The sequence below is a fragment of the Osmia bicornis genome, chromosome 13, assembly GCF_907164935.1.
Source record: "Osmia bicornis bicornis chromosome 13, iOsmBic2.1, whole genome shotgun sequence".
Lineage (NCBI taxonomy): Eukaryota > Metazoa > Arthropoda > Insecta > Hymenoptera > Megachilidae > Osmia > Osmia bicornis.
This window is the reverse complement of record NC_060228.1, coordinates 2,356,338-2,380,705: the sequence shown is the minus strand read 5'-3', so window position 1 is coordinate 2,380,705 and position 24,368 is coordinate 2,356,338. Positions and strand designations below refer to the sequence as shown.

At 42.0% G+C, this 24,368-nt stretch overlaps 1 protein-coding gene across 3 annotated transcripts in view; it reads right to left on the bottom strand.

Moving 5' to 3' along the window:
* LOC114871767 (homeobox protein aristaless-like) overlaps positions 1–24,368 on the bottom strand; it is a 62,056-nt gene that overhangs the window by 10,841 nt on the left and 26,847 nt on the right. Inside the window, exons 1-2 of one of the 3 annotated variants that reach the window (XM_029178095.2) lie at positions 5,890–6,610; positions 2,092–2,491 (exon numbers count right to left, since the gene is read on the bottom strand). In XM_029178095.2, the coding sequence (XP_029033928.2) occupies positions 2,092–2,491; positions 5,890–5,908 (419 nt within the window). In that variant the 5' untranslated portion in view covers positions 5,909–6,610. Of the gene's footprint in view, positions 1–2,091; positions 2,492–2,639; positions 2,761–5,889; positions 6,611–24,368 lie in introns of those variants that run through there. The other 2 variants (XM_029178094.2, XM_029178093.2) reach the window with 2 other exon arrangements.

Below are 24,368 nucleotides of genomic sequence, written 5' to 3'. Positions count from 1 at the left end.
CTCGTCGTCGGTCGATTAATGACAGGAGAAGTTACAAGACCGGGATAGAGAGGATAGAATCAGGTAAGGACAAGGGAGATGCCGTTTGGACGATGCGAAGAAGGACAGGATCGAGAGAGTAGCGAGTAGAAGAGGTCCGTGGAACTGGTTCCGTTCCACGGATCACTGGAAACAATCATCCTTATTAAACTCACCACCGACCCACCCCACGGATATAAAGGTATTCTTCGGAATGATTTACCGGGAATCGTGTTCTGCCCTTTCAAACAGGTGGATCTTTCGAAGCGGTTAACTCTCGAACGAGCGATAAATTTTATACGTAAAACGCTGCGTAGCGTTTCTTTCTCTTTTATCGTCTCTCCTGGTTAGAATCTATCCATCGGCATGTAAAAACAAAAGGGGAACGCGAGTGGAGGAATAAAAAGAGAAAAATTGATGGGGAAAAAAGATGATAAGTAACAGGGAGGAGTATTCTTGGTGGGTAAGAGTTTGGTCGGATGATTAGTCGAGGCCCGGTAGCTCGAGCCACACGATTTTAATCTAAATTAGATCTTAAGAGCTCGTAAAAGTAAGTGGATACGTTCGAAAGCTTACCAACATCCGCGCGTATCTCGATGTTCCATCGTACGAATCTCTTCGGTTCGTTCGATCGAGGAAATTAGATGGTCGACCGATCGCTATTTAACCCTTTCTTTTAGATTTAAAGATCCGCGCGAGTAACATTGCTCGTTGAGTAAAATCCAAGTTGAAACAGTGATACGAATTCGGAATTTCGAGTGTCGCTAGGAATGTATCTGAAATAAATTTCGATCGAACCGATCGTGTGTACGCACTCTTCCGTAAAAGCAGCTAATGAATATGCATCGAGATCGGGCAAGGCTTACTTTCTCTCTCTCTCTCTTTCTCTCTCTCTCGGTCAGCTAGTCAATAAACCTAAGCGACCATAAAATCCAATTAGTGTGAAATTAATACAGCAACACGAGAGAACGAAGCGGGAAGGAACACGGGGGATCAGGAGAAGGGATTAATTTGTATGAAAACAGCGAGTGGACGGGGAAAGGAAATGATCCGTACTAAGGAAACGGTAGATTACTATGAAATTGCTGGCAAAAGTCAGGCTGCTGTTTGGAAATTGCAAAAATTAAAATAAGAACCTAAGGAACGGATGGAAGTTGGTCAGGTCGAGGCAGCTACGGATTTCAGGTGGATGGGATACCATGGACATTAGGCTTTATCTCGAAACGCGAGCCCGGACTTTGAATTTTTCGATAAGACGGGGACCACTCGTCCGTCTGGCACGACCATAATGAGATAGCCCTTAAAGTTTTTGCTCCAAGTGTCCCTATGCTGCGTCTGCCGAATATTTTCTGCTCCCGAAGGATTTTCATTTTCGTTGCATAGTTTACCAAAGAATTGTTAATGAATTTTCATTTTATCAATGGTGCACCATACGGTGTACCTGTTTTTGTCCCCCAAGGTTCGTTAATTACGAGAACCCATACACCGTGGCTGTAGGACCGGACCTATTACGAACGATTACACCGCTATTAGTTACCTACCGCGTGTTCCGTGGCACGAAGGAAGGAACGGGGAAAGAAAGAAATAAAAAATGTCTAGCCTTATAGATTACGCTACACCCCGTTGGCGGCATGTTACTCTCAACTGGATCCGACAGCCGGGAACTTAATAACGCGAAATCATCGTTTTGACGCGGTAAAAAGGGAATTTGCGTACCAACCATCAGCGTCTCTTACAAAAGATTCCCCGTACGAAAGCGGAGAGAAGCTCGGTCACGAAATATTTCGGCCAGATAGAAACTAATAGCCGGCTCGGTTGAGTTTCTGCTGTATCTTGATTCCGTTACACGGGAAGCTTGGAACCTGACAAACGCGACTAGACACCTCCTCTATCGTCTAGACTAGAGGTGCACGAGCTTCCTATCACTCTCGACGAAGAAGGATGATCCTGATAACGCGTCCGACGATCGATGATCGTTCCGTGTTTGAAACTTTAATCACGCTAGTGTTTTCGAACGCGTAAGTACACATATAGGATACGTAACGAGAGTAACGAGAATTGCTTAGGACTTACCTGGTGAACACGTCGGGATAATGAGTTCTCGAGAAAGCTTTCTCGAGTTCCTCTAGTTGGAAGCTTGTAAAGGTAGTTCTATATCTCCGTTGCTTCCTTTTCGGGGCAAAGTCGTCGACCTCGGCTTCGCTTTCAGGACTGGTCGGCGCAGCTCTAGGGTGGTTGCTCTCCTCCTCGGCTGCCCTCACCTCTTCCGTAGAGATTCCCATTTGAGTGGATTGAGGTGTCGTCGTTGTAGGTGGCGGCACCGATTGTTGCCGAGCTTGCTGGCTCACCTGTTGTACGCTCACCTGATTCACCTGGCTCGAGCTACTCGTGCTGCTCGCAGGACTCGTCTGCGGGACAGCCTGCTCACCACCACCTCCTCCTCCTCCTCCGCCTCCACCTCGTGTTGAATGATCTGCGACCAGAAAGACGATATTATTTGTAGATTAACTGGGTTAGCAGTAACGTAATTGAAATCGATGTAATGGCACTTTTCGACAGGAAATGAGTGCGGCGCGATTGCATCAAGCTCGTCTAATTACTAGGGAAATTAATGTTACGACCTGTTAGCCTCAGCGCAGACGCGAAAAATAGCATGGCAAGGTAGAAATCAGCGATGAAAATTGCAAACGTCCTGACCCGTTCACTTTACATCAACGACAGCCACTCTGCCTTCATAGAACTAGAATCAGACATTCGCACGCACTGACGTAATATACAGGTCGTGTTAAAAAGGATGCGCGAAAGCTCCTTAACTTCAATTCTGAAGGAAAAGGATTTTGCGCTTTCGGGTAAGTTTCCGAATGGCACCACCAAAATTGAGAACTCAGGTTCCGTATATAACCTAAATTCACTACCAGAAACCGATTAAAATTGGTTTCAGAGCTGGATGTTCTACCGTTTTTGAGATATCGTGGTAAGAAATTTTTGTACAATTTTGGGACTACATGTGCGCTATTCGATACTGCGCATACACAGAACCTAACCTATCCTAACCTAACCTTACCACGCTATCTCGAAAACGGAAAGACATCCAGCTTTGAAACCAACTGTAATCGGTTTCTTGTAGTCAATTTAGATTATATACCGAACTTGAGTTCTCAATTTTACTGGAGCCATTCGGAAACACAGCCGCGCTTTCTTCTAGCGTTGTACATCTTTCTTGAAACAGCCTGTGCAAATTATTTGAAGCGTGTGACGGGAAACATTGCAGACAGGTCGTGGTTGTGCGGAATAATAAACAAACGTTGAAAGTTCCTATAAAGAATCGTGTACCTGACACATCTGTAGATTCTTTGACATACTTATTAGCAAAATTTTTCTTCCATTTATTAATATCTTTTATGAATACTGGTTACGTATCGAGATCGTTCAGTCAGTTTCGATCGTATGCACCAGCGTCCAGGTACAGAGACACGGAACAGGGATACAGAAGAGGACAGAGCTATCATTCCTTTCACCGACCTTGCTGCATTAATGATCCCTACAAGCCCACACTTCGGCACGTTCGATGCTGTGAGTGATCGTGTAACAGCACTCGATTTGCTTGTAACGACCAGAATCATTTTCACGCGCGATCGATACCTCGGCATACCGAACGAACCGATTCTACCTTGTGCTTACAAGTTGCTACTGATAATTTCTCTCCGCAATTTGCAAAGGTATTTTACTCGCGCGAAACGATCCCTTCCTGCCATCTCTAATCGCTTCCCTCCAATTCCTACGGTTTACTAACCCTTCCGGTTTCTTTCAAATTTCTATTACACTTCTATCGAATATCCTCGAAGGTTTAATTCTTCGATTAGAAATGTCTTTCATTGTTTCTCTAAAATTCCGTTCAAACGAGAGTTTATAATGAATTTAATCTCGTTACGAAGGAAGAACTAGAGAGTGGAATGAAAAAAAGGTAGAGGAAAGGGTAGAGCGGTTCGGAGCAGGGTTTATTAGCAGCTGTTTTTAACGGAGAGCCGATTTATCGGAAATGAGTTTATAATGTTGGTAGCCTGGGACGTAATGCGAACGATAAGGGAGATCTAAGCCCGACGGAAAGTTTTTCTTTTTCTTCCATTTTTCTTGCCTTTTGCCGTGGAATACGGTATACGTACGCACAGTATCGTGCACGCAGCTCGGTTCTTCGTGTTACGTAGGTAGCCTTTTACATTATAATAGCATTAATGGGTTCGAAGCCGCACTTAATGCTCGTTCGTTTCGTTGGCCGGTTTCGCTTCGTTATTAACTGAAAATTACCGAAACCGAAATCTAATTTCGCGTAAACACTGTAATTTCACGGCGGGAGGAAGCGACTGTTCGTTCCTGGCCAGTCGAGAAAAGGCTAAGCGTATGGCTGTTCTTTTTCCTCGGGACCGAAACGCGTTTCACCTTTTCGACGACTTTTATTCTGTCGCGATGCCGAGGGTGTGTTTTATTCGCCGGAATAATCTTGCGTGAGAAATAACGCGATGATTGCCGGTCGCGTTAATTGACTCGTCGGGTATTGAAAATCTACGACGTTAATTTATTTCATCTTCGAGTATACGTTTCGTGGTGTTACAGTGTATCGTGAATACTCGATTAGATGCGTCACGCTCGATTAGATGCCTCGAATGGAACGACTTCCGAGAGAGCGGCTTCAATATCTGCTAGTCATTTCTGTCATATTTGCACAGTACCGTGTCTATGTTATAGTCATTGTGTACATTACCTCTCAAAAGTCATTGGACGCTTGTCGCGATCTTAAGAACTACAGTGACTCGGAAAAGTATTCGGACACTTCAAAACAGAATACCTTATTTAAAATTGGACCAAATGATTTGAGATTTTTCGAGAAGTTATACAAATTAATTTACTAAGATATGTATTTTCATCGTTTTAAAAAATTACAATTTGTTGAAATCGTGAAAAAAAGTAGTGAATGGTAATTTTTCAACTTTTTTATATGAGTCTATAATGAAAATTTAAAATAGTTCAAGAACGGAACTAGTCACGTTCCTAGACGAAAAGATGTGATTTACGGAAATTTTAATTACTTAATAAATTGTATGATAAATTTGTATCTTTTGTCGTTTTAAAAAATTACAATTTGTTGAAATCGTGAAAGAAAATAGTAAAGGGTAATTTTTCAATTTTTTTATGTGCATACACATAACTTATTTGAATCTACGAAAGACATATTTTAAATTTTAAATACAGGCTCACATAAAAAAGTTGAAAAATTACCCTTCACGATTTCAACAAATTGTAATTTTTTAAAACGACAAAAGCACATATCTTAGTAAATTAATTTGTATACCTTCTCAAAAAACCTCAAGTAATTTGGTCCAATTTTAAATGAGGTATTCTGTTTTAAAGAGTGTCCGAATACTTTTCCGAGCCACTGTAGCTGAGATCTCACTTTCGAAGCGCGTGATTTAAAATAAGAATTTTCACAGCTTCCATTGCTCCACTTTTAAATACTTCATCATCTTTCACATACGATTTCTGTGTTTAACAAGTGCCCTTAGACTTTTGAACGATAATGTACGTGCACGCATATTGGTCAAGCACATTACGCGTTTCATGTATTATAAGATCGCGATTTATGAGCATACAAATTAGCTCGACGTAATAAACTAATTAGCCGACTCATTGAGGCCGCTTGCGTTTCTCGCGGACGTGTTATAATGGCCAAGTCGACGTACAGTGCTGCAAACTACTGTGTATTGGAACGATGATCTTGCGTTACCTAGGTCTCGAGAATTTTCCACGATTTTACATGCCGAGATAAGTAAGACTCGCGATCGTTTCTCACGCGAATCGATTAACAGAGTTACTTACGTTGTAGCGTGAAAAGCATTGCACCAGAGTTTCGACATTTTCAAGTACGATCCTTAATATTCGGAAGCCCTTTGGTATCCGCAAGTCTTTCCTCGCGATGATAAATTAACCCAAGGCTCGATCGGAGTTAAAGTATTTACAATACAGTGGTACCTCGGTATACGACTTCTTTTAAATAATTATCTCAGAGGAAAAATTTAATTAATAATCAATTATATTACTGACTGATCATACAAGTAAGGATATCATATAACAAACTACAACCGCAAAACAGGAGGCAATAAAGTATATTCCATTTAGTTTGTTAATTTAGAATCTATCAATAGGATACATTTATATTTTACAAATTAAGTATGTTCAATAAACTAGTGAATATTTTGTATAAACTTCTAGGAAATCGTTTAAATGCTGTTCATGACAAACAGTGTTTAAATTATTTTACAACCCCATTAATGTAGGTATAATATCAATAGGAGTTTCTTTTTCATGAGGACGGATTATTCATTTTTATATTACTTCTTATGGGAAAGGTTGGTTTGGTATAAGTCCAAACATCAGGAACGGATTAAGGTTGTATACCAAAGGAACCACTGTACACGTAAGTTCCTGTCCTCCGTACGTATGATATTACAATGAAGCGTATGGGAAGAGGTGGTTGTTCCGGATGGAGAGATGGGTTGATACTGTAAGAATCGTGGAATCGAGACATCAACGTGAGCCATGAGTTCGTTACATCGAGGAAGGTGTTTCTGCATCGAATCATACTTGCAAATTCTCGTTAATAGACGCGTCAATGCATCCTGCGACAAGGATCCAGCGACGGATGGACGTGTTCGATTTCTCGGCACGATAATAACAAGCAATTACGAATTATCGGCGATCCTTTGTGGCCGCAAGCTGCTCACGCGATACCTCAAGCTCCTCCTTCGCTTCTTCCTCGACCCTCTCTCGTGATATTTACCTTCCGGATGCAGGTTACGCCCGCACAGGTGTTTAAATTTTTCCCAGCTGAATTAATTAGCCCGTATAAACGTCCCGATAATGACTGGAACAATGAGCCGGCTCGCGTGGAGGGATTTTGAAAGATCGCGAAAGCGAGATGAGAAGCGAGCCGAGGCGAGTAAAAGGATAGAGAGAACCGCTTGCCTGGCTCGCTAATATTCGCTTTCGTATTAACTCGGTATTAGTTACGTGCCTTACCTACTGTGGGAATTATCTTCAACCCGATCGTAACACGTGTAATTAAGTCGGCAGGAACTAATCTTTTTCTTATTTCGATACGCGTCGAACGCGCGCGAACGACAGCTTTCGAATTAACGGAACAAACGCGCTTCGAATTCGAGCATCGAAATCTTGTACGTGACGATTGCTCTTGCTTAATTACACGAGCTTACTGTCAACGACCGTTCAATTATAACGTTCAATTAAGGTGCTAATGGATGAAATTTCTCACCAGCTGAATCAGCGTAACGATTAATCCTCTTACCGAAATGTGATTTCTCAACCTAATTGATAATATGTATAGAAGGCTGTAAGCATAAATCTTTTTAGTAGATAATTACGTAGTCTAACAACTAATACGGCGTAATATGTTTGAAAAAGTTCTTTTCTGCAATTAAATCCTAGCACGTTTTTTGAATTGTGCAATTGATTTAAAGTTGATTAATCAAATTGTGCCTACATACGTTCGACCGTCACTCGGATGCATTATTTATGAAGCGTTTAAAACGTTAGTGAGTTAATTATCTTGAAGTTAGTTTTTAAATAGCGTTTCCTCGAAGTCGACTGATAAAAAGCGATATTTACATGTTAATACACTTTAATACATTCAGTATTACTTTAAAGATAATTAAGTTTCTTAGTTACTATCTAAAGTGTATTACGTCGTAACATTAATGCCAGTATTTTTTTGCCTTTAAACACGATAAAATAACAGCTCGAAGCGATTGCAATTTGCAGATTACTTTATTTGTTGCAGAACGTTGATTAACGATTTAATGTTCGCAGAATCAATCAAGCGTAGAAAATTGATCGATCATCGATCATTTAAAAACCCAGAGGTACCTCTTAATCCGTGGAGAAAAATTTACGTTGGGTTTATCCAATTTGATACTCGCTTGCAATTTTGTAAGTCGTTCCGTTACAAAACAATGTCCATATTAACACGTTGACTGTCAGGTAAACGCTATTGAAAATTTCCTTAGATAATATTGTTATTTTTTAAAAATTTTATTTATTATTTTCCGAATATTTTATTTCCATTGTCCGTTATTTCAAATACCTAATAAAAATATTTCTAATTAGATAATTAACCAAATTCCTAATAATATAGATAATGGCTTCCTTTGACAATTCAAGTATCATTCAGATATGGGTGACATGGCATTCGTCGTGTTACATAAATTCACGAGATAAGGGTCCTAATTTGAATAGTTAAACAAAAAGTGTCTCTCTTTATTCGATGCTTAACAGTAGGTACGAGTGTCTCTATTGGTTTATCCTTTGAGCTAATCGAAAGTCCGTAGTCTAGGTCGATTCGACGAACCGAACAGCGTTCTGTCGGTCGATCGTCGATAGTGATCAGCAAACGATCATTAAGCAGATCCTGAAAGCCGTGTGGTACACACGATAAATCACGTTGGCCACCGATGTGCAATTTACCAGCGCACTAACGTAATTGCACGCATCCTAATCTACATCTAAATACGCAGAGCCACGGGAACACGTACTTGCCTCGTCATAAATTGCCGATATGCTTTCCTGTTTTCGTTTTGCGATCGGTTAGGTTCATTGAACCTTCTATGATTACAAAATAAATTAATAGTATTTTCTTTTTGTCGGCTGTTATTGTTAGAACAGACACATGCTTGCTCGAAAAACAAAAAAAAAAAAAAAACGAGGGCAGTGCTGTGGACGATGACGACCAGGATGACAGAGGATGCATTCGACAATGGGCAACCTCTGTTCCCTCATTTTTTTTTTCTCCCTCTTTCTCTGCTAGTACAGTTGCAGCCGACAGGACTTAAGTACAATTACAATTATCTACGGCAGTTAATTATCCGCAATGTTAGCATTAATTACTAAATTGCATCGTTGCTGTGCCTCCACACTCGGCGTATCACGGCCGTCGCGCGTGGAAAATTGTTCTTGTACGAGGCGTTGAAAAAGTTTAATGGAAACATAATTATTTGTAATTCTTACGATAAATTTCAGATTGCCTGATGTATATTATCTAACCGATCATGGTTAATTGGTACCAGACTCTCTGATGAATGATTTAAATTAATAACATCGAGTTATTCATTTAAAATATTCCTCGATTTACGTGATCATTTTTCTACGCGATCGTTTTCTTGTGTGATTGCATAATTTCTATCTCGCTTTTTACTGACTTGCAACTAATCTAGCCGATATCAATAAATTTGCACATTCCTCTTTAAAAGAAACAGAATTGCTAGATTGTATTTGAGGCTAGGCTCATTTACGTCATTCTGATTTAATTTACTATTCGTTGATTAATTTGTATTTCATCAAGAAAGATTTATTCCGTCCCCACTTAAACGATAAACGTAATTATGATCTAAAAAACTATACCTCGACTTTTGCATGACCATAAATTAAACCGATATCTTTGCACTTTTTATCGTTCCTTTTCCTGCAGCGATAAATAACGATATATTCAATGTTTTCTAATTTTTGAGTTAAACTACTTTTATAATTACAGATGTACAAATAACTACTATCTTTCAGCATTATCTTCGTCCTTGTCCGCTATGTTTTCCTCGGTTATTTTCCACAATGTAAACATTTCGCGGTATTCGCGAATTATAAGGTAATCGTCGTGAACGGTTAGTGGGAAGATAGGTTTGAAAAAGAACAAGGAACAAAGACAAAAACACAGAACGAAAACAGGTGTATGTATATATATGTATATATAAAGAGGTTCGCAAAGAAGCGACCACAGTATTGTTGATTAATGGCGGGTAATTACGTTTTTTCTTGCCGTCCGTGTAATTGTTAATAATTGAACGTAATCGTAATGCCTTTTTAATCGCATTAACTGCCGCAACAGATTGCATAACGATATAGAATCCATGAACATTCTAACATTTTCTTAGCCGGAAACGCGTCGCCAGCGTGGTAGTACGCTGTTTCGACGTCTACAAAATGATGTAAGTAGATACAGTGAGTGTAAAAAGAAGATAACCAGTCACGTTTTTAAAAAAATCGCGATTTTCGGAAATTTTAATTACTTGTAACTTCGATGAAATCTACGAAAGGCAAAATATTTTAAATTTTCATTATAGGCTCACATACAAAAAATTAAAAATTCCCTTCACTATTTTTTTCTTTCACAATTTCAACAAATTGCAATTTTTTAAAACTACAAAAGCACATATCTTAGTAAATTAATTTGTATAATTTCTCTAAAAACCTCAAGTCACACAAAAGACAAAATATTTTAAATTATCATTATAGACTCACATAAAAAAGATGAAAAATTACCGTTCACTATTTTTTTCTTTCACAAATTGTCATTTTTTAAAACGACAAAAGCACATATCTTAGTAAATTAATTTGTACAACTTCTGGAAAAACCTCAAGTCATTTGGTTCAATTTTAAATGACGTATTCTGTTTCAAACGTTGTCCAAACACTTTTAACAATACATATACCGTTTCGTGGCAGAGAAGATTCGCTGCGAATTTCATTTTCTCTATTCGTTAGATCAATTCAGCGATAGGCCTTTTTTTCATTCCATCACTGTACACGTTTTTTTTCGAAGGAAGATAGATTTTATTGCGTTAACCGGAGGTGGATATAAAGGTGGCCGCTTAAAAGCATGATGTGGCCATTCCAGGATGGCAGTCTCGTTTGTTGCCGCGCGCGTTGAAACCGGGCGTCACGAGGAATTATTATAGTTCCGTGGCGGAAGTACGTTATTCGTCGCTGGGTTTTTTGTTCTCCCCGAGAGAGAATAATAACAGCGTTGCAACGGGACGGTGCAGCGGGGCGCGAATAAAAGGACGGCTGTTTTGCATAATTGTCGAACGCGTATACCCGACGGTGTAATCAAGAAATGAGGCAGCTTTTTGGAAGCGGCAAGCGGCCTGGCAAATTTCAGCTTGTACGTTGCCGATGAACGCCGGCATCCCTGTTCGCGTACCGACCTCTCTTTCCTCCCATTAACTCGATCTCTTCTCTGGCCAACAAAAGAAATTGAAAACTTTATAACCAACCGGCTAGCAAAATGCGTCGATGCAACATCTCAGCTGCTCCATTCAGATTTTAACGAGTTTTTGCGTACCGCGATGGCTACCTAAATCAGTCACGCCACAAAGCGTGATGCGTTTTTCAAAAAGTATCCCCGCTTCTTTTATATTTACCAATATTATGATACCCGATGGATCGTTCGTGGTAAAATCAATCGACTTTCGCAGTTGATATTTCCGTAATTAATACGAGCTCGTAAATTATCGGACGAGCAGAGAGCCACTTCATTAAAGAGTCCACGCGGTGTTGCGAGAGTTGGAAAAGAAAAAAAGGGTGGAAGGGGAAAGTGGTAATCTGGTTTTCTACCGGTTTTCCAAATCCACTTACGCATCGTTATGTCGTATACATCGTCAGCCTCGTTTCTTTTCCATCGTGAATCAACTTGTTTGATTTATGCGCGACGGTTAAGGACCGATTTACTCTACCACCGTCGATACTTTATCTAGTCATCGATCATACGCGCAGCGAGTAACCGTGTATTGTGCACAGAACACTCGCAACAGCATCAAGATCGTTTCAGGGATATCTGGTTACTTTAACAAGCGTGAATTCTGAAATTCATGCCATGGATCATTGCCCTTGTCCCTTAAGAGGGAGGGGGTTTACGAAGTAATCATCAACGTCGTTTGTAAATCGAGTGTTTAAACCTCTGTTTCGCGACTTATCGTAGCTTGCCTCGCCATTGTTTTCGCCTTTCCAACGGAATTCTAATTAAGGAGATCGTCGGATAGGCCAGAGGAGCGTCGCCTGGCGTCTAGCGAGGCGAGCAGGGTTATTAGACTTTTTTCTTTTTTTTTTTTCATTCCCTTGAACTGGTCGCGACGAACGGTAGGGAAAGAGAAGGGAGAAGGGTGACCGAGGCCTGCAATTATTATTCAATTTCCGTAATTGCACTTATCTTAAGCCGATGTCACAATCGCTCAACCGAGTTTCGCGTTCGTGTGTGCATCTCGTGCGCGTACACCTTCTCTCTCTCGCGTGTATCGCGCGCTGGCAAAGCGTTCGACAGAGGAGGAGGGGTTGGAGAGGGTCACAATTAAAGCGCATTAGTGCGGGGGCGGTACTCGACTCGCTGCCACCTTGATTATTATCCCATTTCTCTTCTCATCGAGCCGACTTTGTTCGTTTGACATTATTTTCTGTTAATTATAATAGATTAATTATGGGATACGACTGCAATGTTTTTGTCGATCGTTTCGTCAGGTTTGCAACTATTATAGCTTCATCAGGTGGCTGAACGTCTATTGTTCAGCAGGCAGTGTCGAGATCCTCGTGTAGATTCAGGAAGAGTACCACTAGCGCAATTGCCGGCTCGATAAGGATCGCCTTCGTCGTCGTAGTCGTCTTCGTTGTCATCGTTTGCGACGACATGCGTCCTTTTAATCGCGTTCCGAAAGCCTGCCAAGCGCATCGAGGCGACAACCTGCCGCGACCCCTTACATTCTACGCGAGGTCCCGCGACACCAGAATAATTAGTCGAGGTAGCCGTGAATCGTCGTTAACCGTACAATGCAGGATATCCGCTATAGCCCTCCGTAAAGTTTAACAATAAGAAGATATCCGCGATTAGTATTGCGGCAATTATGCCACCGAGATCTTACGGCTTTACTATTTTCTTCTTTTCTCTACGCTTTCCCACGATGTTTTTTTTCATTTCCATCATTTGGAGATCGGTAACCCATCACCTTGGTATCTGACAAGGGAATGGTCAAAAGTGGATTCGAAAGAGCATGAAAAGAGGAGTTTATGGTGCAATTTTTGGATGCCATTTTTCATATTTTTAGGTGCAAATGATTAGAAAACATGAGAAATCGAAATATGAAGTGAAAATTAAGTGTAAAAGTGACAAAGGCACGAATTAAGATGAAAATTTCAAAGTCCCATAACTTTCGAACCCGTTGCCAATGGCACTGAAAAATTGCACCATAAACTTCTCGTTTCATGCTCTTTCGAATAAACATAGTCTGGACGAGCAACTCTTACCATTCCCTTGCGAGCAATCTCCGAATCATCCCTCCGATCGTCGCAGCAATTAACCGGCTGAAATTCCAAGTCGACGTTCTTGACGATTCGTTTATCGAAAATGTGTCCTTAGGCAAGAAAGCAACGTTGTTTCGTCGGTCCGTCGGCGAGAGATCGTGATCCGTAGAAATGGTCCGTTGGTCGCAAAAATTCCCAACGGTAGAAGTTTCCGATTCCAATTCCATCTCTGTGGGCCGCAGTTCCTTTTCTTTAATCTTCTCCCGCGGGCAACTTCTTCTCTCCTGGTTCGTGGAAGCCGGGAGGATTAACCCGTCACAGATTCGGTGTAGTCCCTGGGACCAATTTACTACCTATCTCTTTCTATCCGTCCGTTGTTCTCTTCCTCTTGCCAAGAAGCCGGGGGCCCGCTCTACCACGGGCTTTCAACGAAGCCGGGTGTCGGGTTCTCGGAGTTTCACGGTGGTTTTCGTGGCGCTATCCTACTGCTATCTGGAGGCGCGCGGTAATGTGCTTGCCTTGTCCCCGATTAATCCGAGTCCTCAGGACCACTCTCGACTACAGATACCCGCGTGTCCTTCGACAGTGGCGGTCAAAACGCCGCTTCGAATCTTTTTTCCCCCGTACCGACCACCGTTGCGGAGGAATTCAACTCGATCAGTCTCCTGTACTTCGAATTTGTCCACTTCCTCGCGCGGAATGGTCTCTTTGACCATTTCTAGGAGGATCCTTTGATGCCCCTTCGAATTCCTCCCTACGAGGGGAGGTCCTTGAATGGAGCAGATACTTTACCTCTTTGAAATATTTCAGCGTCATCGTTGAACGATTACAATTGAAACGTCCGAGTTATTAATTTATTTGAAGCGAATCGCAAAAGGTACACCGACACTTTACAGGTGTTGCGCCCTGCGGCGTGTGTCGCGACGATTATGTGCCACCCTATAGGATAATCGGATGTTATCTCTGACGCGGAATGTCGGCTCGGGTACGAAATACAAATAAGGTCTCGTGGAAGTCTCGGCTTCGAATTAGGATCGAGAACCTTTTAGATGTTATCTGAGATTGGCGCACGCTGCGGAGCCACGCGCCCGCTCGTAAGAAGACATTTTTCACCGGGTGCACCCTGGAAACTTGCAACCGTCTAATTGACCGGCCTGTCGACAACTTGTCCGACAATAAAAATCCATCGGTGTGAGAATACACGCGTTCACCTTGCAAATTGTCAGACTCTTTATTTGATTACTTTTTCGTAGTTAGTCATGCGGCACGCAATCACTCCGGCACAAAGCAATCTGGCCCGACGTTGCGTTATTTTATTTTCTAATTAACGCGATCGACGTCGCGTTTCGAGCGAGCAAGCCTCGCGGGCAATTAAATCCAAGAGAAGTTTATAATCCAGGTCGTGAAGCACGATTCTCCGTATCTTGACATTCCTGCTTGACGTTCTCGGAACGTGATCGTTTAGCGGCCATACGGGAGCAATTCATCGAGACAACGCATTCCGCTGTCTAATCCGTTTAACATAAAGCCGCCGGTCTCTTCTTATGCGCTTGTTTCTTCTCTCTCCTGCCTCTTTTTTCTTTTCACGAAAGAATCCACACGCGACGAGTCAATTCTCTGGATCCCCGGGGGAACAACGTTCCGATCGCGACAGCGGAAACCACGATAGCCGATGGGTGGTCAACGAATTCTCCGGCTGATGCCGACCAAACGACCGTCTAACCACTGGATGGGCATCGAAATAGAAAGTTGCTGTTTTCTATGGCTGCTTGAAACGTGCCACGAATGTTTCTTCCTTTTTCCTTCCTTTCTTTTCGTTAACAATTTCATGGCCTTTCGCGTCTTCCTTTTGACACCGAGGTATTGTAGAGATGTCAACTTTTGGAAAAAATATACAAAGAATCTGTGTCGCGGACGATGCCACTGATAATGAAGTCATTTTCCGAATTACGCACCTGAAGAATCTATCTTTCGTAACGCAGTCGTGTACGGAGCACGCTTTTACGACTTATCGCTGTTTCACACTAAGTAAGGGCACTTTGTCCCCGACATTATTTTTCCATTCCGCGTTTGAACGCATCGCTGCACACCGGTGCAGCTCGTCTCGAGTGAAGAATACTGTTCGAAGAAGCAGTCTCTTTGTTTTAAAATGATTATTGTTTATTAATATCTGATCGTGAAATATCCAGAATAAAGGAAAGAATTTTTCTATGAAAATATTTTTCGATTCGATCGCTGGATCGCGGTTTTTACGAGTCTCTCTGGTGAGCGACGAAAGCACTTAATGCATCATTTCTAGCGACACTCAGCTCACGAACGATTTCTTTTTCCTATCGTTTGCCAGGGTGGGAAGGCCTCCATAAAAGTCCGCACAGGTGTTCGACCTAACCGTGGCAAGCTTCGAGGAATCGGCTAAAGTTTCTTCTTCCTCCGTGTCGGAACCTTATAGGAGATCGTAGGCCGCGGCGATTCCCCAACTACGCTCGTCAAAGGGGGCAAGAAAAGCTGGAAGATTATCGAGGTTGCCGATCAACCGTCGAGATCTCTTGCCTTTCGATCCTGGTGTCTATCGACTTTTGCTCTCGCTTCATGAATTAAAGAGGGAGGCGAGCACCATCGGCGATGACAAGCTGACGTAGCCTAAGATTTCTTGCTACTCTTTCGTACGCTTCGATTTCCACTCGAACGAGCCGTATGATCGGCCTTCGCCGTAGCGTCGCGTCGCGTCGCGTCCCATCGTTTTGCGGTAATTGTTCCCTGTCCGATGCTACGCCGTTACTTCGATCCTCGTCTTGCCTACGGTCCCATTAAGAGCTTTCCAGCCACGTCTTCCTCTTTACAACATTTCTCTCTTGCCCTTTCTTACTCGTTCTTTTCAATCCCTTAGCTACCCTTGTCGTTGGTTTGCCCCTTTCTTTAGATGGATCGTCCGGTTTTTGTCCACGGCAACACATCCTGATTGGTAGTTCCTTGATGAAGACGTCCAGCGGAACGCTCGCTCGACAAAACTTGCGATACCTTTAATCGCGTTATCCAACCCGAGCAAGGAGTATTTTAAATTCTCTGTTTTCTTTCTTTCAAGGTTCTACAAGTTTGATCATTGGGGAATTTTGAAGGACTGCTTTTCAATTTGCGTTAAGTTTATTATCGGTCGGTTACAAGTAGAGGGGTGCGAGTACTCGTAATTTACAAGCTGAGTCGAGCGCTTGAATTTGCCGACCTACTCGAAACCGACGAATTGTTTGATATAAAAGCGAGCTACTCGAAAAAATCGAACTACTCGAATATTCGAGCCCTTGCGAAACTTCGATTTACGAGGGCTCGAATATTCGAGTAGTTCGTCGATTTCGAGTAGCTCGGCAAATTCAAGCGATCGGCTCGGCTCGACCGACCGATCATTGTACGACTCGAAATTCGAGTACTCGAATAAATCGAGTATTCGCACACCTCTAATCAAAAGTCGAGGTGCTCGGCGTGGGTCACTCGAGGGTGTGAGCGGTATCTTCGAATTTTAGCTCGATTTTTTCAAGTAGCTCGGCAAATTCAAGCGCTCGACTCGGCTCGACCAATCATTGCTTGACGCGAAATTCGAGCTACTCGAATAAATCGAGTACTCGCAGACCTCTAATTACAAGTAGAAAGACGCTAGACCATCTTCTCTTTTTCAAGTAGATAAAAAGACCTCGATAGTTGGCCGATTTCATCCTTTTCTTCTGCGAATCGATCCATTTTCTCGCGTGAATGTACGCGGAAGCGATAAGAAAGTCGGTTCGGCCGGTACACGTAGGCGATATCGGCGATATCGCGTCTCATTCGATGGCAATTACGTCGGCTGATTATCCGCGGGGAGATGCAACCGATGGTATTTTTCGCGCGCTTCTTCGCTCGGTTAATTAGAAATTATCCATCTCGGTGTTGGTAAGGTTCGTCTATCGGCACCTCGTACAATTAAATATACGCTCGCTTACGGTAGGTGTAACCCGCGGGAAACTGGCACGTGTGAATTAGCTCTCGGCCTCGGTTTAACACACCGGCAGCTTGTTTTCATCGAGCCGCTTAACGATCGATGCATATTTACATATTCAACATTGGAAAACGATAATCTCGCTCGCTCCAATGGAACGGCAGGCATTCGCGAACACACGTTTTTTACAGTCTCCACCATTTGCATGCACGGATTTCTGTGTCGTTCAATAGACTGTTGCGGACATAATAAGAAAATTAGCATACGTTACCAAAGATAATTGCAAATAATGACGCGGTTGAAACGGGTAAAGCAGCCGTGTGTTTTTATACCAACGTTGGGCGTAAACGGGTATGGAAAACGAGGCGTTAGAAAATCATTTCTTCGTTACTAAGGTGTTGAGCGAGCCCGTGAATTGGAACCGCTATCGGGAACGTGAATTGAATTAACGATGATTCATTTAAGGATACATAATTGTCAACTTGACGTACAACTTCATTTCAGTTCATCGGCTAATTCTGAATAATGCTTGCAAGAACGATCGTTAACTTGTTGCGGATAAAATTACCGATTTATGTGTTGACTGCGACGATAGAAAGAAATTAGATCGGTCAATCATTTTTAAGGATTATTAAATATTTTTGTCATCGTCGGGTAATATGTTATACCTATCGATAGCCCGAGGGTTCGACGAAGATTCACAATGTAGAAGAAGGAAGAAGAAAAGGGAAAGGGCGCGTATCGGTCTCGCGAGGGTTATATACGATATGCAACGGTATGCGTGCACGATTCGATGCCTGAGGGCATACTTTTAATTTCGCGGGCCCCATTATGAAAAGTGATATGCACCATTCGGAAATAAATAGCCAGCAGCGAGCTCACGTGCTTTTTGTAATGTGCCGGAGCAAGTTGCGAGCGGCCAACAACGCTGAATACAGAGGGGGGGTAGCGAGGAAAATGAGCGCCGGTATGGTGGCAGGTAGTGGTTATCTCTCGGTTGAGCTCCCAGTTAATGACAACCCCTGGTCCAAGCCTTTGCCCTGCCTATCCCCTGTATATCAGCTGTCTCTACCGTTTCGCATCTTCTTACGACCAACTTTCGTGATTTCGTTTAGCGATTTCGCCTCGTTCCCTCATCTCCTTCTTCCATCGTTTCGCTCCTAGCGTTGTTCGCGAACTTATCTAAATTTCCTTAATGCCTCTTGATATCCTCGCTGGCTCTTGAAATCGCTCGTACAAAGAGGAAACTCGTTATGCCCGCAATTTACTCGAGGCTAATTATCAACGTCGTTTAGCGTGTTTGATTTAATTTAATTGACGAAAGAATGTTGAAATAAAAATTTAATTGGCGCTTTTAATTAACGCGATCATCGCGCGATCGATCATAGGACTCGATATTCTTTCCCTCCTTTTCCTCTTTCGTAAACGAGACCCAAACTCGCGAGCCTGTTCGACCGGCTAAAATTAACACGACTTTACGAGATACCGACGTATGAAGCGACGGCGGATTCGAGCGTTGTCATAAAGCAATTTGTCGAGTAACCGCGAGCCTGGCTCTCATCATTTTCCAAGCTTCGACTCGGTACACGATCGACACCGCTCGGTTGGCACCAACTGACGTTACGTTCTAACGATGTGGACGTGAAACGGTGTCTCTTCGATGTCGGGTTTCGCAGCAATTTATGCAAAGTAATCGATAAAAGACAAACGTGTCGTAACGAACGCCGGGATTATGGTTATCGTCTAACGACATTACCAGTTTTCAATAATACCCGTCCGAATAGCTCTGGCTACCACACGATTGACACGCAGGCACACACAGAGACGCGTTGTTCAAGATAATTTATTTAATAACCGGTAATCTGCAACTAGGCGGCCTGTGGCAGCTGAAAGCAGGCATTTTTCAGCGACTCGCGCTATTAATTACCTCGAATAGGGGTACGGACGCGAACACGCGTCTAATTGAGTATTCCATCAAGCTGCCGGTAACGCTTACCGACACGTACGTACCTGTATATATAGAGTGTTTCAGAAACAATCTAACAAATTTTCTCAGATTCTTAAGAATACTTCATTTTGTACAAAAACCTCTCGACATTGAAATAATTACACAAATTTACCGTCATTAAAAATATTAATACTCCAAAGAAATATCTGCTCTTCAAAGATATCGTTTAAAAACCACGCTGCTTTCGAATCACCCGGTACATAGCTTTACGTGTACAATTGTAGGAAGAAGGAAGATAGCGCCCGCATGTCCCCGTCGCTTTTTCCGCAGCTGGACGCGACGGACGGTTAACAAAACGGAACCTGCATCGTTTTCGGTCGCCTCGAAGACGCTGTCAACGAAAGCAGCCTGTTCGTTTGCAACGAGAAACCGTAACAACCTGTGCTTCTCACCTGTACGTCGCTTTGTTCTTCCTCCGTATAGTTCTCAGCAGATGCTTGGTCGGAACTATAATAGTAAGAAATTTGCGGCCGATTAAGCGAGACGCAGAGTCGCTTCGTCACGGTATTCTAAGATGACGGAGAAATTAGAGTGGTTAGAATCGAAGGCAATTTTGCAGAAATTATTCGAGGCGACAGGAAGAAACGAATTGGGGCAGGTGTTGCGATACTATCGGTGGGATCGCGAAAATTGTACACCGTGTAATTGGATTTTATTTATTCTCTGTAGTGGATCTTATTTGAAACATTGTAACAAACACGACGGCAGGAGAGAGTTAGAACGGGAAATAACGTGGCGAATCTTTTGAGATATTCTGTTTGATAGAAAGACTTTCCAGTTTCTTAGATATCGTGGAGATACTGTAGATATTTAACAGATATTCAGGGTAATAGCACTTAATTGGGATAGTGGATTAATTAGACCGCAAAGAGTTAGTCATTCACGGCGGTGATTGGTTGTTTCGATACAGGTTCGAAAATCCGATCGATCGACTTATTCTGTTTAGAGATCAGTTAATCGACAATTAATCACCTGAATCGTTGCTTAAGGTAAACACGATATCCGTTTCTCTCGGTTGCTCGAAACGCAAATCAAGAGACCGTTCTCCAGTTTTTTTTACATCCTTAGACAATATTCTCCGATTAGTTTCGCACGAAATTCGTTCACGCTTGGAAGAAAATCTTTTCTATTTTTTTTTTCACTTCATTCTTCGATTCGACGATTGACGATAACGAGCAATTCCTTTCGCCGAACAATTATAAACGTATACGTGATTCGTGCACGCTCAGGCCCCGTAAGTTTAATAAGTTTATGCTCCAATTAACCGTGCCCCGTTGGCTCGTTCGCAAAACTTATCGACGATTTTATGCGTTGCGCTCACAGCGTATAATAATTCGGTAGAAAAACAGCGAGAGTAAATAATTCACGCCACTATAAAGCTGTTCGTCATGCTCCAACGATCACTGTTCCTTTTTTATCTTTTTTTTTTCTTCATCATATACCGCGTAGTACTTCGTTCATCGACCGCAACAATTACGAGTTTGTGTCGTGGCCAGAATGTCGATAGGGTTAACAGGAACTCGTTCTCACGTGCATCTTCGAAAATCTGTTAACTTGTCGTCGTTGCAAAACCGATGCTTTAACACGTTGAATGACACGGTGAAAATGAATAGAAAAAGAAGAACGAAAGAGAATAAAAAAAGTTAATTTTTAAATTTCAAGCTTTCTATTTGCTATTTTACAAAATTATTTAAACTAATTGTTTTTTCTTTTAATTATTCAAGCGGTGCCGGTCGCTAGCGATTCAACGCGTTAATACAAAAGGTGCAATTGCAATAATATCGCAATTCGATATTATTGCAATATCGAAAGAAATGACAATAGCAGGTTGCAACACCGTCGTAATTTTCGCAAACCTCGAATTATTGCAGTATTGAAATTATTACAATATCGCGGTGCAATAGTATCGCAACTATCGAATAATCATTGTAATACAATTTTATTTAATTTTCAGGTCTGAACGGTGGATCGACTCGGAGGAGCGGAGTTTGTCGGCGTGCACGGTCGACAAAGAAGGGCCCGGGACAGGATTGCTGGACTGTAAACTCGTAAAACGGTAGTGGTCGATCCGAGGGAACCGGAAGTGACGCAGCCTGGTAAGTGGCAGTTATCGATAGCCTGTTGTTAAGTTCAATGCGCGCGTTTCGTCGCTACGCGAACGATAGAGATGGAACGGCGAGAAAGCTCGAACGAAAGGAACAAAGACCCTTCGGAGGTGAACAGAGAACGAAAGAATCATCCCTCTAAATAATAGGGCGGTCACCGTGGCTGTAAACTTTTTACAACCCCCGTTAATCTTTTTTTCTCTCGCTCCGTTCGCTTTTCTATTCCGCTCCAGTTGCTTTATTTTCCGTCTGTCTCTCGGAATACCGTATCGCAAGCGTTACCTTATTTCCTTTTTTTCCCTTTCTGTGGTCTCTTTCTCAATATCGAGAAACCACATTTTCCAGCGGAAATCTAATATTCAGGCCGGTCGTAAATTGAATCGTTAAGCCACTACCGTGTAACTCTCTGTAATCTGTCGCTGAAATTTCATATTGCTGTTATACTTTTATTTAAATTCATTTGAAACTGTTAAGATGAGGGGTTGTCTCGAACTTCCAGTAGTTAAATTATTAGAACTTTCAATATAAATTTCTTTTCCATCGTGGATGAAATTAATTCGACGAATAGCTGTTATACCGTTTGAAAATAATAATAGGTTCTCTAAGACGTATATATATGCGGTTCGGAAATTATCGTTCGTTTCGCGGATTCGCACAATATCCGCTTCGCAAGATACAATTATAATCGTATCTGTGGTAGTGGTACGTTATCGTCACCGGTAATTATCCTGAGTAAGCCTTAATGATTATTATCGTTGCTGGATTAATACGATCGATTTTTTGGAGGTGTTTATCGGGAACCATAATTTGCAATTATACATTGGGAATATTGTCGTTTCCTGATTAATAAGCGAACGCGAATTATCTGCTGGAGCGAAGTGAAAAAAATTTAATCAAGCTTTCCCTGACACTGTTCGAGTCATAGCCAGTCGAGGCAATTATTAAATGAGAAAAATGTATGCAATTCGATCGGGTTAATGGCGAGTTTGAAAGTGAAACAGTTTTAGAAGGTTTGACGTTTCTTTCGGACCTGGTGCGGGTGGAAGGGAGAGGATGCGAAAATTGGTATCGCGGTAAACGCAGAAGGACAAGGGGGGCGATAAGCAGAGTTCTCCGGAGTGGAGGTGGCCACCAGGAGGATCGGTAGGATGCTTTTAGCCAGCAGAGGGACAAGTTATTTATTGTTGCTATCTACTCGTCCCGCGACAGTGAAAGAGCCCACCGGTTCGTGGTAGTGCAGGTACGAGGAGCTCTCAATCCTTCTCTTATTAAAACCTGCCCTCGGTATCGGGAACTTATACTTTAGTACACTGAAAACTGTGTACAGTCACTCGTCGAAGTTATTGTTTTCGCGATAATCGACCAAAAAATATCTTCGAATCGTGCTTCGTATTGTTTACCACCTTGTCGAAGGTATCCGGACGGATGTCCAGAGAAGTAGATAAGGATCCTTGAATCGAGAGGAAAATTTATGCCGAAGAACGATGTAGATTCGAAAAATGAAAAAAGAAGAGGGCGGTGAATCGAGAGTTTTACGCGACGGTTAAAATATATGCAAAGTTAAAGGGGAAGAGGAGGAATTAGAAAGGAATTATGCCTCGGTGAAAAGATGAACGAGAATTCGGCGGGTTAAATGCGAAGACTATACAGCAAGAGCCATTACGCTAATGGGACGAGCCGAGAAAGCTGGTCTCTATCAGCTTCCCGAAAGGACAGGGGGTGGAAGGGGGGCAGAGACACGCAGGAGAAAAGAGGGAAAGAAGAAGCATCCTCGGAGAACGTGCCAAAGAACGCGTTACTCATCAACTAGCGAGGCTAAAGACTCGTGCCAAAAAATTGCAAATTTATTTCATTTGATTATCGTCAACTAATCCATAGTCCTTGAAATTTGACAGAAGAAAAAGAATATTAATTTATTTTCTATTTGATTTCTGATTATCTTGCATCAGAAAAATGTATTCAGTGAAGTCTGTCAAAATAATGGATTTGAGATTTCTTGTTTGAGATTACAGAGTTTATTAAGCATTCTGTAAAGCATCAGATCCGACGGCTAGGGAATAAGCCTTTCTCTTTGCTCATTCTTTATGGCAATATAATTAATTACATTTATAATGCTTGTCTCCACTCATAGAACATGACATCGATTGCGTTAACTGTTTATGCATCGTTTCAATCATCGCAGAGTAAAATTTGCTCACTTTTTTTATGTCGTTCAGCTGTGTCAGTCTGGAAGGTAGAAAAGGTGGAGTAGTTAGGCACGTATTGGTCGCGTCAAATAGTTTCTGGATCAAGGAGGGCTGGCAGTTTGCAACACAGAGTTATTGAGCTATAAAAGCAAGAGGTATGTTAACGACAGACGTGTCGCAATAAACCTCGGACGTGTAAAATTGCGTTAATCGCATTTCACGCGGTTTACGTTCGGCAACATTGTACAATCCGTGATACCAATAAAAAAAGCGTAAATTCTGAACTGATCGGAATGAAGTATAATAAAACTATAATTGGGACATTCGGATAATTAGAGACTTACTGATTCCCCCCTACTAATGATTCTTACAAATCTTAAATTGCATCAATTACAAGCAATTACAATTTCTCTGATCGTACATCGTTGTCTCGATATTGCAACAGTAGTAGTAAACTTGGACCATAATTAATCACAATTTGCGCCGAAGTTAAACGCAAAATTTACATAATGCTTTTTCAACTTCTCTGAAATGCTTTAACATTGAAGCAATGGCAAACTTGGATAATAAATCATAGTTGACTACAATTTGCTTAGTCGTTAAAGACAAAATATGCGTAATGTATAATCATTAAGGCAAAGTATGCATAATGTACCCAGCTTTTTCTATTTGCTCGAACCCTATCCGCTCAAATCACCACATCACAATTAATCATGATACGGTCAATGGTGAAATGTAAGATATGCAGAATGTAATCGCTAGGAACACCATAAAAACGTCACTGTACGTGACGGTGAAATATAGAAACAAAGAATAGATGAATTTCCACGTTTTACCAACCTTGATTCGTCGACAGGATTGTTCCGGACGAGGCTGACCACCTCGCTTACTCTCCTCGATCACAGATCTCAAACTATGGGGACACTGATATTTCTGAACAGTTTCTTGAGGATCACGCACCT